This window comes from Gobius niger, assembly GCF_951799975.1.
Source record: "Gobius niger genome assembly, chromosome: 9".
Lineage (NCBI taxonomy): Eukaryota > Metazoa > Chordata > Actinopteri > Gobiiformes > Gobiidae > Gobius > Gobius niger.
This window is the reverse complement of record NC_136860.1, coordinates 5,028,379-5,041,410: the sequence shown is the minus strand read 5'-3', so window position 1 is coordinate 5,041,410 and position 13,032 is coordinate 5,028,379. Positions and strand designations below refer to the sequence as shown.

Below are 13,032 nucleotides of genomic sequence, written 5' to 3'. Positions count from 1 at the left end.
CAGAACAGTGTGAACCTCAGAGGTACTACAGAACAGTCACTGACCTCAGAGGTACTACAGAACAGTGTGAACCTCAGAGGTACTACAGAACAGTCTGAACCTCAGAGGTACTACAGAACAGTGTGAACCTCAGAGGTACTACAGAACAGTGTGAACCTCAGAGGTACTACAGAATAGTCTGAACCTCAGAGGTACTACAGAACAGTGTGAACCTCAGAGGTACTACAGAACAGTGTGAACCTCAGAGGTACTACAGAACAGTCTGAACCTCAGAGGTACTACAGAACAGTGTGAACCTCAGAGGTACTACAGAACAGTCACTGACCTCAGAGGTACTACAGAACAGTGTGAACCTCAGAGGTACTACAGAACAGTCTGAACCTCAGAGGTACTACAGAACAGTGTGAACCGCAGAGGTACTACAGAACAGTCTGAACCGCAGAGGTACTACAGAACAGTGTGAACCTCAGAGGTACTACAGAACAGTCTGAACCGCAGAGGTACTACAGAACAGTCTGAACCTCAGAGGTACTACAGAACAGTCTGAACCTCATCGGAACAGTGGCTGTGTTGGTCAGAGGTGATCGGTCACAGGACCATTTGAGAGTCAATACATGAATCAACAAAACTCTCTGAGGAAAGACTGGATTTCGACATTAAGGCGAGACAAGTGGTGTGACGTTCATGACCGAGCGACTCTTTTGAACAGCTCTTTAATAAACGGGTTGCACCGGATCTTTTTTTCAGTCAGTTTTACCCAGAATTCAGCCCAACCACAGAGCAGGCCACACAAGTGAAAGCTTTCTCCTATAAAGTAAATAAAAAAATTAAAAAAACAGTTGCAGCCTCTTTATATTAGTTGTGGCGCAAGATTTTATTCAAATGGGAAACATGTATTTTGAATACTTATTCTAAGTAACTGTATTACAGTGCAGTTACTTGGTAACCTACAGTATCAGCTGCACTAAATATCGGCTTTATTTTTCTTTTTACATAAAAAGCCATATTTTCCATTCAGAAAATTCTGAAATAAAAGAAAACTGCCCATACATTTCCCCTCATGTTTATATCAATGATCTACAGGAAAAGTTTCAGATTGATATCTCTATATTATATTTCATCTTTTTCCTCATTCACCTGCACTTCCAGGCTTTCATTTCAAGATGAAATAAATATCCACACATGGGTCTGCAAAGAGATCCTGAAGCTGAATGTGTTGCTGGAGTGTTTGTTGATCTTGTTGCAGGATGAAGGGGGTGCTACAGCAGATGGACCAGGGCGTGGTGGACCTTCAGGAGCTGAGGAGGAACCTGGAGATGGCGTCAGCCATGTTGGATGCCCTCTACTCCGAGGAAACCAAGTGAGAGCCTCAGTCTGCACTCTGAAAATGCACTGTGCACTCTTTTTAAGTAAGACTCTGAGCTACAGTATCTTATCCACACTTTGGATTAATGGCACTTCTGCTCAATGGTCATTTTCAGAATAACGAGACGTTGGACTAATGGGCTGTCAGACCAACAACATGGCACTGTATGACTTATTACATATTAAACATGCTGCGCTTTGGTCTGACGTGTAGGTTCTTGCTGATATTCAGTCTTTGACAGCAAGTATGGATCAATGAAATAAACTTGAAAGTTGAAATGATTCTGTTGTCATTTCAGTTTAATAAAGCTGCTGTAGCTCAGCCTGGTCCAGACCAGCTTTTACACCCGGCTTTGGTGCTTTCCAAAGTATACTCGAGTAAGCACGATGAGATGGACAAAGCCTGGGCTCCTGTGTTTTTCTGGAGGGGCATAGACTGAAGGAGGCACCACATTGTACTCTGAAGGCCCTGATTTATTTATTTTAAGCCACCCGCTGAATGGCAAAGTACTACTTAAAATGGGCACATGCCTATTCATTGTATTTTGCACTTTATGTATGATTAGAAAACTAGTGTATATTATGAATGTCTCAAAATCGTAACTGCACCCATTTTTACACTAACTGGTTTGCTTGTTTGCACATGCTTAGTAAATCATAATGAATCTGACTTCATTTCAGCCTCTTGGTTTGTCCTGTAGGACTGATGTGACACCTGTGACTCTTGTCTTTGTTTGGCTATAGCTACAACACAATGAGACTAACAGGAAAACAGCCAGAGTTCTTCTGTGAGCAGCGACATGTTGTTGTTATGCCCCCAGACCGGCACTAGGAGGCGCTTTTTAACCCATCCTTCCCACAGTGCTTTACAAGTGAAACCAGCTCTTAGTCAGCACACACAAAGCACAAACAGAAAAAAATCAATTTAAAGATATATCTACACAAGAATGACAGCAGATGACACTACTACTCACACTAATGTGCTTCGTCCTGTTTTCTTCATACTGTGTGTGTGTTTTTGTTGTTTTTGTTGTGTTGAGCAATTTTCAAATGTACATATTGTAAGTGAAATCTGTTTAAGGAATGGTTTTCATCTGGTAGAGCTTCCTTTCCAGAAGAGAGAAATGTTTTTTGGGAAAGGGACATGGACTTACTGAAAAGACTAAACCCCCTTTTGGGTCCCGACCCCCCAGTTGAGAACCACTGCTTAAAAGGACCCCAGGAAGACAAGTCACCATTAAAATGGGATCTTACCAAAACAATAAAAGAATAACACAAAGCTTGTGTGCCTCTTGCCAGACGGCTGCTGGACACAGAGGATGAGCTGAGCGAGCTGAAGGCGGAGTCAGTACCCAGCGAGGTGCGTGATTGGTTGGCCTGCACCTTTACCAGTAAAATGGGCGTCGCCAAACGCCGTCCTGAAGAGAAGCCCAGATTCCGAAGCATCGTCCATGCCGTGCAGGCCGGGATCTTTGTGGAGAGGTGAGATTCACAACACATACACAACGATAACACATCACCTACTCAACACAAAGATGACAACCACAAAGGCACACTCCAGCACAAATACACTCCAACACAAGCACAAACACCAGCACCACAAAAACACAAAATACACTCCAGCACAAATACAAACACCAGCACCACAACCACACAAAATACACTCCAACACAAACACCAGCACCACAAAAACACAAATACACTCCAGCACAAATACACTCCAACACAAACACAAACACCAGCACCACAAAAACACAAAATACACTCCAGCACAAATACAAACACCAGGACCACAAAAACACAAATACACTCCAACACAAACACAAACACCAGCACCACAAAAACACAAAATACACTCCAGCACAAATACAAACACCAGCACCACAAAAACACAAATACACTCCAACACAAATACACTCCAACACAAGCACAAACACCGGCACCACAAAAACACAAAATACACTCCAGCACAAACACAAACACAAACACCAGCACCACAACCACACAAATACACTCCAGCACAAACACAAACATCAGCACCACAAAAACACAAAATACACTCCAGCACAAATACAAACACCAGCACCACAAAAACACAAAATACACTCCAGCACAAATACAAACACCAGCACCACAACCACACAAATACACTCCAGCACAAATACACTCCAGCACAAATACAAACACCAGCACCACAAAAACACAAAATACACTCCAGCACAAATACAAACACCAGCACCACAAAAACACTCCAACACAAACACCAGCACCACAAAAACACAAAATACACTCCAGCACAAACACCCACTGAACATAAACAAATGCAAAACAAAAGTAAACCATATCTTTTATTTCATTTCACAATGGTAATACAAAGATTGGACAGTGCAAATTAGCATAACAGCTCAACTGTAACATGCTGTGTGACAGAGTTAGTTGAAGGGGCATAACGAATTACTGATCACATGGCAAAATACAATAAACAATATTACATCTGCTGCAACAGCAGGACAAAGGCATCAGAACAAACAAACAAACAAAAGGATCCATCACAGCTGAAGTGTAAAGTACATGCAGGAAGCAGCAGTTCAGAAGGTGCAAATGTGGCAGATGATGTGAAAAGCTCCTTCTCAGCGAGTCAGCTAACTAGAAAATGTTAGAAGCAGCAACCTAACGATGATGAGAGTACATGAGAGCAAACAGTAAACAACAGTGGCCAACTGTTGCACATGAAAACATCATCGTTAGTACAGTGAAAGCTAACATGTAGCGTCACACTTGACCTCAGTGAGAAGAGAACCATTTTTCAGAACTTTATCAAAGCAGCCGTCACCCATGTATGGTGCGTGTGAGTCGGAAGTGTGGAGTTGTAAAGCTAATGCCCTACATGGTGAGCTAATTTACACTGGTAAGTGGACCGGTCTAAATAATAAAACTCCCGGAGTTAAATGAGGTCTAAACATGGCCTTGGTTCACAGACAGACCTGTCTCAGAGTGGACTCCTTTCCTTCTTGGTGCTGTTGCCTGTCTGTCCTTTCCGTGACCTCTTCGTCGCCAGTTCAGTTTACACTTTATCAACTATTTAAACCCTCCCAGACATGAAAACAACATGGAAAGGATTAGAATGAAACACAGGACAGGACCAAAACCAATGTAACAACACCACCGCACCCACAACAGCAGTGATACAGCAGAACACAGCACAACAACGCTACAATGACACAATCACACAATCACAGCAGCACGAGCGCTCTCTGACTGACTTGTATTGTGTTTGGAAAGATACATACTTTTGAATACTTTTGACAGCTCTGATCCCCTGCCTGTTTACAGAATGTACAGAAGAACCTCCAACATGGCCGGCCTCACCTACCCCCCGACGGCAATCAGCGCTCTCAAGGTATGACTCCACTAACTGAACTGAGCGGAGTTTTAGTTTGCGTCTGTTTGAGTGCATCTAACGTGTTTGTGGTTCAGATCTGGTCGCAAAGTCGTTGTTGTGCTGTAGTTTGTGACTTAAAAGTGTGCTGTTTGGGAATGGTCTGTGTGAGGCTCTCAGTCATTGTTGCCACTCCGCTGAAACAAGCAAAGTAATAAATAACCAACTTTTTTGAACACCAGAAGAAATGCAAATCCTCTGAGTAAAACTGAAAACAGTATGTTAAATTATAATGTCTGTTAATAAAGCACCAGAAATTTGCAATAATTTGAACATAACAAAACATAAAATATGATCATCAAAATATAAGTCAGTGCAAAACTAGTGTGAAGGGGAAACGCCCACCACTGCCAAAGCACCTTTAAGACGAGCAGTACGTCTGAGACGTGAGAGAGAAGCAGCTCTGAGTATGTGCTTTATATACGTGCTTTTATATAACATTTTACAAAAACAAAAATGTACATACATTTCATTAATATTTAGTAGCATTTGCCCTTGAACACTTTTATCTAATTAAAGGCCAATTTCACTGTTCCCACAGTTTTCACAAATATTAGAGAAATTGTTTGAAATCAGACTTGATGTTTTTATCAACAAATATGATTTATTGAATGACCATCAATATGGCTTTAGAAGCAACATCCCAGCAGTGATGGGACTTGTAGAACATGTTGCTCTATACAGTGGGTGTGTTTGTTGATTTGACTAAGGCCTTTGATACGATCGACCATGCACAGTTGTTGAAAAAGTGTGAATATTATGGCCTTCGTGGTAAAACAAATCAATGGTTGCAAAGCTATCTTAAACAACAGATTTCAATATGTAAAAATTGATGATATGGATTGACAGTTCAAAAGTGGAGTGCCCCAGGGCCCAACAATATTTATACTATATTTAAATTATATTTTTACTGTATCACCTATGTTTAAATCTATCATGTTCACTGATGATGCCAACTTTTTTGTTCTGATAAGAAACTGGATGAGTTATTGCAATTTGTAGAAACTGAATTTGTTTTTTTTTTATCAAAAACTGATTGATTGAAGACTAAATGTGTGATATTTGCAGGAAACAGAAAAAGTGATGGTGTAAAATGACACTTAAATGGAGTGGAAATTTAAATATTTTTGATGCTGCATCTCTTGGCGTAATAATAGATCATAAACTTTATTGAATTCATTCATTGAATAGGTCAATCGCAAATTATATAAAACAAGGAATTTATTGAATAAAAAAAGATTTTGATATATAGTTCTTTAGTAGCACCATGTGGTGTGTTTTGTGTAAGACTTATAAAGTACACAGGACAGAGAGCACAGATTAGAATGATCAACAGTGTCCTCATTAGTTTAAAAAGCATGGATATAAATCTTTCAAACATTCAAAGTTTCGATCTACAGCTAAGTAAAATTAGCCGCACATTTAATGAAAAATAATAACTGTTTCTATGCACACAGTTCACGGTTCATTTAGTCAGTGAGTTTTGACGTTTCAAATGTAATTGAATTAAAGGAGGAAACTCAGCGGTTCAGACTCAATGGTGCAATGTGATTTGTGCTGATTGGATGAACACAAGCAGATCCACAGTTCCTCCAGGAAACGCTGCTAAATCTGCCATCTAATGGACAGTCGAAGAATTACACTGCATAAGACGAGAGATATTCCTTCCACTTCTTCTTTTAGTTTCCTATAACAGTTTTCATATATAAACTGTTGTTCTCTATCGTATGGAGACCATCTCTCCCCCTTTAACATATTCCATATGTACAGGGTGTTTGGGCTGGGATTTGACTCTGTAGTGGGATTGATTCCGAGCCACAAGGCTCAGATTCAAATTTCAAATTCAAATCTTTTATTTGTCAAATGTGAATGATTTAAAATTATGTTTCTCTCATTCTTAATTGTGGAACGGGGGGAGGGAGGGAGGGAGGGCAGAGAGTTCAGCTTCCTGATTGCCTTGTGTATGAAACTGTTCTTCGGTCAACTGGAACTGACCCGTAGATTCCGCAGTTTCTCCCCTGAAAGCATTACCTTGAAGAGTCTGTGTGATGGGTGTGCCGGGTCCCTGGCGATTTTGACGGCTTTGCGGGTGAGACAGGTGGAGCACATGGAGGGGAGAGGGGAGCCGCCGATCTTCTCCGCTGCTCTCACGATGCGCTGGAGGCAGGAGGCAGGAGGCAGTGCTGGCGCCGTGCCACACAGTGATGGAGCTGGTCAGGATGCTCTATATAGTCCCTCTGTAGAAGAACCACACAGTGATGGAGCTGGTCAGGATGCTCTCTATAGTCCCTCTGTAGAAGAACCACACAGTGATGGAGCTGGCCAGGATGCTCTCTATAGTCCCTCTGTAGAAGAACCACACAGTGATGGAGCTGGCCAGGATGCTCTCTATAGTCCCTCTGTAGAAGTTGCACATACTCTGACTCTTCTCAACTTGCGGAGAAAGTAGAGACGCTGATTACTTTTCTTGACCAGTGATGTAGTGTGCATGGTCCAGGAGAGCTTCTCTGTGATGTGCACACCCAGGAACTTAGTGCTGGTCACCGCGCGGGTCCAGCACGCTCTTCAAAAGTCCACAACAATCTTTTTTGTCTTCTCCACATTTAGAGAAAGATTGTTCTGTGTGCACCACATGGCCAGACTGCTCACTCACTCCTGTAGTTTGACTCGTCTCTGTTGCTGATGAAGCCCACCACTGTTGTGTCGTCTGCAAACTTGATGAACAGGTTTGAGTCGTACTTTGGAGTGCAGTCATGGGTCAGCAGAGTGAACAGGAGGGGGCTCAGCACACAGCCTTGGGGAGCCCCCGTGTTCAGCGTAATGGAGGACTTGCCGCCGACCCATACAGCCTGTGGTCTCCACACCACAAAGCCCAGGAAGCTGCCATCCCCCGTGTTGAATGAGCTCTGACATTCATGGGAAACTGAACCCCCGTGCCCTCATAGGCTTTACGTATCGCGTCCACAAGCCAATGAGACAGACGAGCCTCAGACAAGGGCTGGCCCAACTTATCGCTTTTGAAACTGACAAACTGCTGATCCGTGGTCCTGTGTCCCCTTGTCCGAGTAAGGTATACCTCCGGGGCCCTAACCGGATAGAAAGGCTCTCGCTCCCACTCATCCCCCATCTGCTGAGAAGAGGAATCCGAGTGTGATGACCAGGTCAGAGTGCCGACCCGATATAACCTAAGGGAGAAAGGCTAGATTCGGTTGAAGACCACACCTGCCGTCTGGAGCAGGAACCTACACAGGTCCTGATGCACCGAGAGCATGGAGTTCCCCCACCCTTTAAACTGAAACCAACATTGGCAAAAGGACAGTTTTTAAAGACACCCACTTCCAGTCCATTGTCGCCAGAGACTCAAATGGAGCCCCCACCAAGGCCTGCAAAACCAGCTCTAAATCCCAAAAGGGGAGGGGAGGTGTCATACAACTGCCACCATGCCTTTGGGCCCCTTTGAGAAACCTGGAGACCAGGTTGGACACGTTCACAGGTAGCGCATATCTACCCTCCTCTTGCAGCCTTGATACCAGCCACCATCCCCATCAGCATGGACAGCGACCTGCCTGCCTGCCTTCAAAAGGTCCCACACCACTTCACAAAAGAGTTCAATCTGTGCCCCTAGAGAGCGCATGTGGATGGTGCCCGGGCCCCTTTCCAAAGTGTGCACCACAGAACCTGGAAGGCCCATAGCTAGCAACTCTGCCCTCGCAGGGGCCAGGCCCAGAGCCTCAGCCTGTGAGGAAACGAGTGATACAGAATTCCCAGACCCTGTGACAGTAAGTCCGGTCTAGAAGAGGCAGGATGTCCGAAAACCATGTCATGTGAGGCTACAGAGGAGCCACCAGGACTAGTCTCACCTCCTCCACCCGAACAATCTGCAATAGAGACGGGCGGACACTGAATGGCGGGAAGGCATAAAGCAGACTGTGAGGCCATGGGTGAGACATTGCATCAGTTCCGAGGGGAGGATCGTCCCTTCACAGGGAGAAAAGCCCAAACACCCCGTATATATGTAATACGTAACTATACTAGACTGCAGCATTCATTTGTGTTCACAGATACACAATAAACATGTTCCAATCAAGCCTCGGATTTACTGAAAAAAAGGCCAGGGTTGCCAGATCCTACACCTAAATCTCGTTGACATTCAGTAGATGCTGTGCTTTCAAATGAGGTATGGCATGTCCACATAATCTGAATAGGTCGGTATAATATAATCAAAGGGAATAAATAAATAAAATAATAACATACATTGACCATTGGTTCTGGCAATTTTGCTTTACATTTGGATAATCACATCATTAATGAAGAAAAGTTAAGAAGAAAAGTTTAATGACATAGAGAGAGGGAACGTTCCAGAGAAACGAAGAGAAATAAAAAGGATAAGCGGCGTTCGATCCAAACATATGTGGACAGTTAGCCAGTCGGCTAGTCTGGGAGTCTGCTCAATGTGCTGTATTTTTCCTATAGATGTTAGCATTAGCCATCAAACACTGCAAATTATGATTGATCCAGATGTTTTCAGCTGTTGGCAACCATCAACTATATTTCTGTCTAAGCCTCGTTAGAAAACATTAATGAATGTACAGACCTTTGGAGATTTTACTTTAGATACAAATGAATGTATAAAAGTGTCCTTTGAGCTAAATGCTAACTCAATTTCAGTTAAGTTTCTGCTTTTTGTGGGTCGGATACACATCTAGCGGCCACTAAACATCATCTTATGAAGATATTAATGATCAAGAAACCTCAGAAATGATAAAAATGAAAAGAACAAAATGCAACATCCCTTCCCATATGTTAGCATACTATACAGTCAGGTCCATAAATACTGGGACATCGACTCACTTCTTATGTTTTTGGTTCTAATAACCACCACAATGGATTTCAAATGAAACAACAAAGATTTGCTTAAACTGCAGATTTTCAGCTTTCATTTGAGGCTTACATCCAAATCAGATGAATGGTGTAGGAAGTGTTTGTATGTGAGCCTCCCACTTAAATGTACATATGTTTGAGCTGTTTTAATCGTCTGAAGAAGGGCTAAGGCCCGAAACGTCACTACTCGGTGAGCATTAAAAAAGCTTGGGAGCTACAAAGTTGTGCGGATCTTTTACTCTTTAATTACCTCCCACTTAAATGACCATAAGTATCCCATCTATAAGGAACAGATGAGACGTCCAGAGTTCATTTCAAGTTTGAGAAATGTCCCAAGAGTAATGGACCGGACTGTAGATGCCAGGCTTCCCGATTCATTTCTATGGGTCAAACGTTCAATTTCAATTTGGTCCGGTAGCCATTCGCAACAAGGCTCAGCCTTTCTGTGATTTCTATGGAAATTTCCTTAGAATTCTGACTCACTAATTTCTCATTGATATAATATGGTTGGCACGGCAACGGTATAAAATTGTCACTTCCTGCCAGTCCAATAAGGAAGTGAACCAATACACTTCACAAAAAACTCAAACTAATAAAAACCTTAAGTTTAATTGTGTTTTTGCAAAAAATGGGTCTCATGTGTCAACACTTTAAACAATAACCTACATCATATAAAATGTTCTTGTAATTATGAATCAATCATCTTTACAGTTGTCAACATTATCAGTACAGGTTTATGTAGATCTCACACCAGAATGTGGATAATTTTCTTGAAAGGCCCACAATGTCACACTTCACATCATATTCTTATTATAGTATTATATTCTTATTATATTAAATTATGCTCTGTTAAAGGTGCACTATGCAACTTTCTATGAAAAGTTGATATTTGTGCGTATTTGACCTTGAGACATAGTGACCCAGCAGCTGTATGAGTGGTCAGCACGGCGCCAATACTTTCAATCACTGTGGTCTCTACAACGCTCCAGAATTAATTGTTTTGTAGGTTTTCTGGTGTGAGGGTCCGTCGGAGGCCTTGTGTATGAAATGCGTGGTATAAATAAAGTTACCTTGCCTTGCCGTTTCGAAGCCTGAAAAGAAGCCATTTCATAACAAATTTAAATGTTGCTTCTTTTTTTTCCGTTTTGCAGGAAGTGGACCAGTGGACGTTTGATGTGTTCTCGTTCCAAACTGCCACAGGAGACCATGCCCTCAAGTTCCTGGTGTATGACCTCCTGACGCGTTACGACCTGATCAACCGTTACAGGGTAACACTTGGCCTGAGAGCACAATATTTATCCCCTTCAATAGGAGCAGAACGATGCAGGCCACGCTCACTTTCATCCTTGTGTGCCCTGTTTAAGAGTAATAAAAAAAGCCTTAAAAATAAATGTGTATATCACAACAGCAGACGCCTCCACACACCCCACTGGTCAGTAAGAGCAGTGTGAACACATCAGCAGACCATCCACACACCCCACTGGTCAGTAAGAGCAGAGTGAACACATCAGCAGACCATCCACACACCCCACTGGTCAGTAAGAGCAGTGTGAACACATCAGCAGTCCATCCACACACCCACTGGTCAGTAAGAGCAGTGTGAACACATCAGCAGACCATCCACACACCCCACTGGTCAGTAAGAGCAGTGTGAACACATCAGCAGACCATACACACACCCACTGGTCAGTAAGAGCAGTGTGAACACATCAGCAGACCATCCACACACCCCACTGGTCAGTAAGAGCAGTGTGAACACATCAGCAGACCATCCACACACCCCACTGGTCAGTAAGAGCAGTGTGAACACATCAGCAGACCATCCACACACCCCACTGGTCAGTAAGAGCAGTATGAACACATCAGCAGACCATCCACACACCCCACTGGTCAGTAAGAGCAGTGTGAACACATCAGCAGACCATCCACACACCCACTGGTCAGTAAGAGCAGAGTGAACACATCAGCAGACCATCTGCACACCCCACTGGTCAGAAAGAGCAGAGTGAACACATCAGCAGACCATCCACACACCCCACTGGTCAGTAAGAGCAGAGTGAACACATCACGTCTGTGATAGTTAATGGCGAGCGGTTCGATGTGGTTAAACAATTTTAATGACTTTAGGCAGCATATTAAGAAAATTGTACATATAATTAAATTTAGTTTGTCAAGTTTGACGACAGTCAGTGATCATCAGCCGTATAACTTACTGTTATACAATATGGCCGCTGGATGCTCTGGTGTATGACCATGACGCTAGAGGACGCCATTGCCCTCCATTGCCCTCCATTGCTGTAGTACCTCCATATAGAGGTGGCAGAACAAGCTAGTTTTCCATTAGAAAGCATTGCACTTTAGACACGTTATAGACAACTGTAAAGCCTGGTGCCTCATTATTTCAAACTTTCTACAGCGACGTTGATTGACAGGCCGTTAGCATTAGAGCTAATGCCGCGGTTACGACCGAACTACAAACCCCGCGGGGGTCGAGTCTACAGTGAAGATTCTGTCCTTTTTAGGAACATGCCCGGTCAGTAAATCCGCCATGGATTCCTTTTTGAATGTGGTCATTATGGTAAACGGGGAGGAGTGAGCAGACGATGTCTATTCTTCTTTACAGTCTATGGTTATACCACATGGTCTCATACATCAGACCAATATGAATCCCTTTCCTTTATCATTGCTGTAACAATATAAGTAGGTATAGGCTAATATATTGAATTTTGAGAGTTTTCAGAAGTTTTTGGGTGCCTGCTTAATTTATATAAAATACGTAATAAGCAACACTCGAGTAAATACCAGAACTTTGACCAGAGGAGACTGTAATGTGCATTTACGCAGGACCAATTTCAGTCAAATGGTGGTGTCTATCAGAGGCACTCAGTCATGGAACTCACTGCCTCCTCATCAGGAACTGTGTCAATGACCACACTTTTAAAAAGGTCTCACAGGTAGATTATCAATGTAACCTCTTGTTATGACCCCTGTGACTGTAGCTTGTTCCATGTACTATGTCTGTATATCTCTTCTGTCGGTTAGTGTTTTTTTTTACCTGCCTTAGGAAAATGGATAGTGATATATTATATCAATTGCGCTATTATGCTAATTCTGATACATTTACATTGAGGCTTTGTGCTGATGTGTCGATTAATGTGCACTGTCCTAATTCCAATAAATAAAAGATAAAATGAAATAAACCACCCTTGTCATAATGAAAAAATATAGAGCAGCAGAAGCAGCAGTTTTAAAAATACAAAACATAAGAATTTTTCATGGCTCTTCTTGTGTGGGGACTCAAATGCTTCCTGAAGGTTTGTGAATGACCCACCCCCATCTAAAGCACA

At 42.7% G+C, this 13,032-nt stretch overlaps 1 protein-coding gene across 1 annotated transcript in view; it reads left to right on the top strand.

Annotated features, from left to right (window-relative positions):
• LOC306967736 (dual specificity calcium/calmodulin-dependent 3',5'-cyclic nucleotide phosphodiesterase 1A-like) overlaps positions 1-13,032 on the top strand; it is a 58,049-nt gene that overhangs the window by 32,350 nt on the left and 12,667 nt on the right. Inside the window, exons 3-6 of the mRNA XM_079562896.1 lie at positions 1,247-1,360; positions 2,665-2,847; positions 4,699-4,765; positions 10,837-10,953. Of these exons, the coding sequence (XP_079419022.1) occupies positions 1,247-1,360; positions 2,665-2,847; positions 4,699-4,765; positions 10,837-10,953 (481 nt within the window). The remainder of the gene's footprint in view (positions 1-1,246; positions 1,361-2,664; positions 2,848-4,698; positions 4,766-10,836; positions 10,954-13,032) is intronic.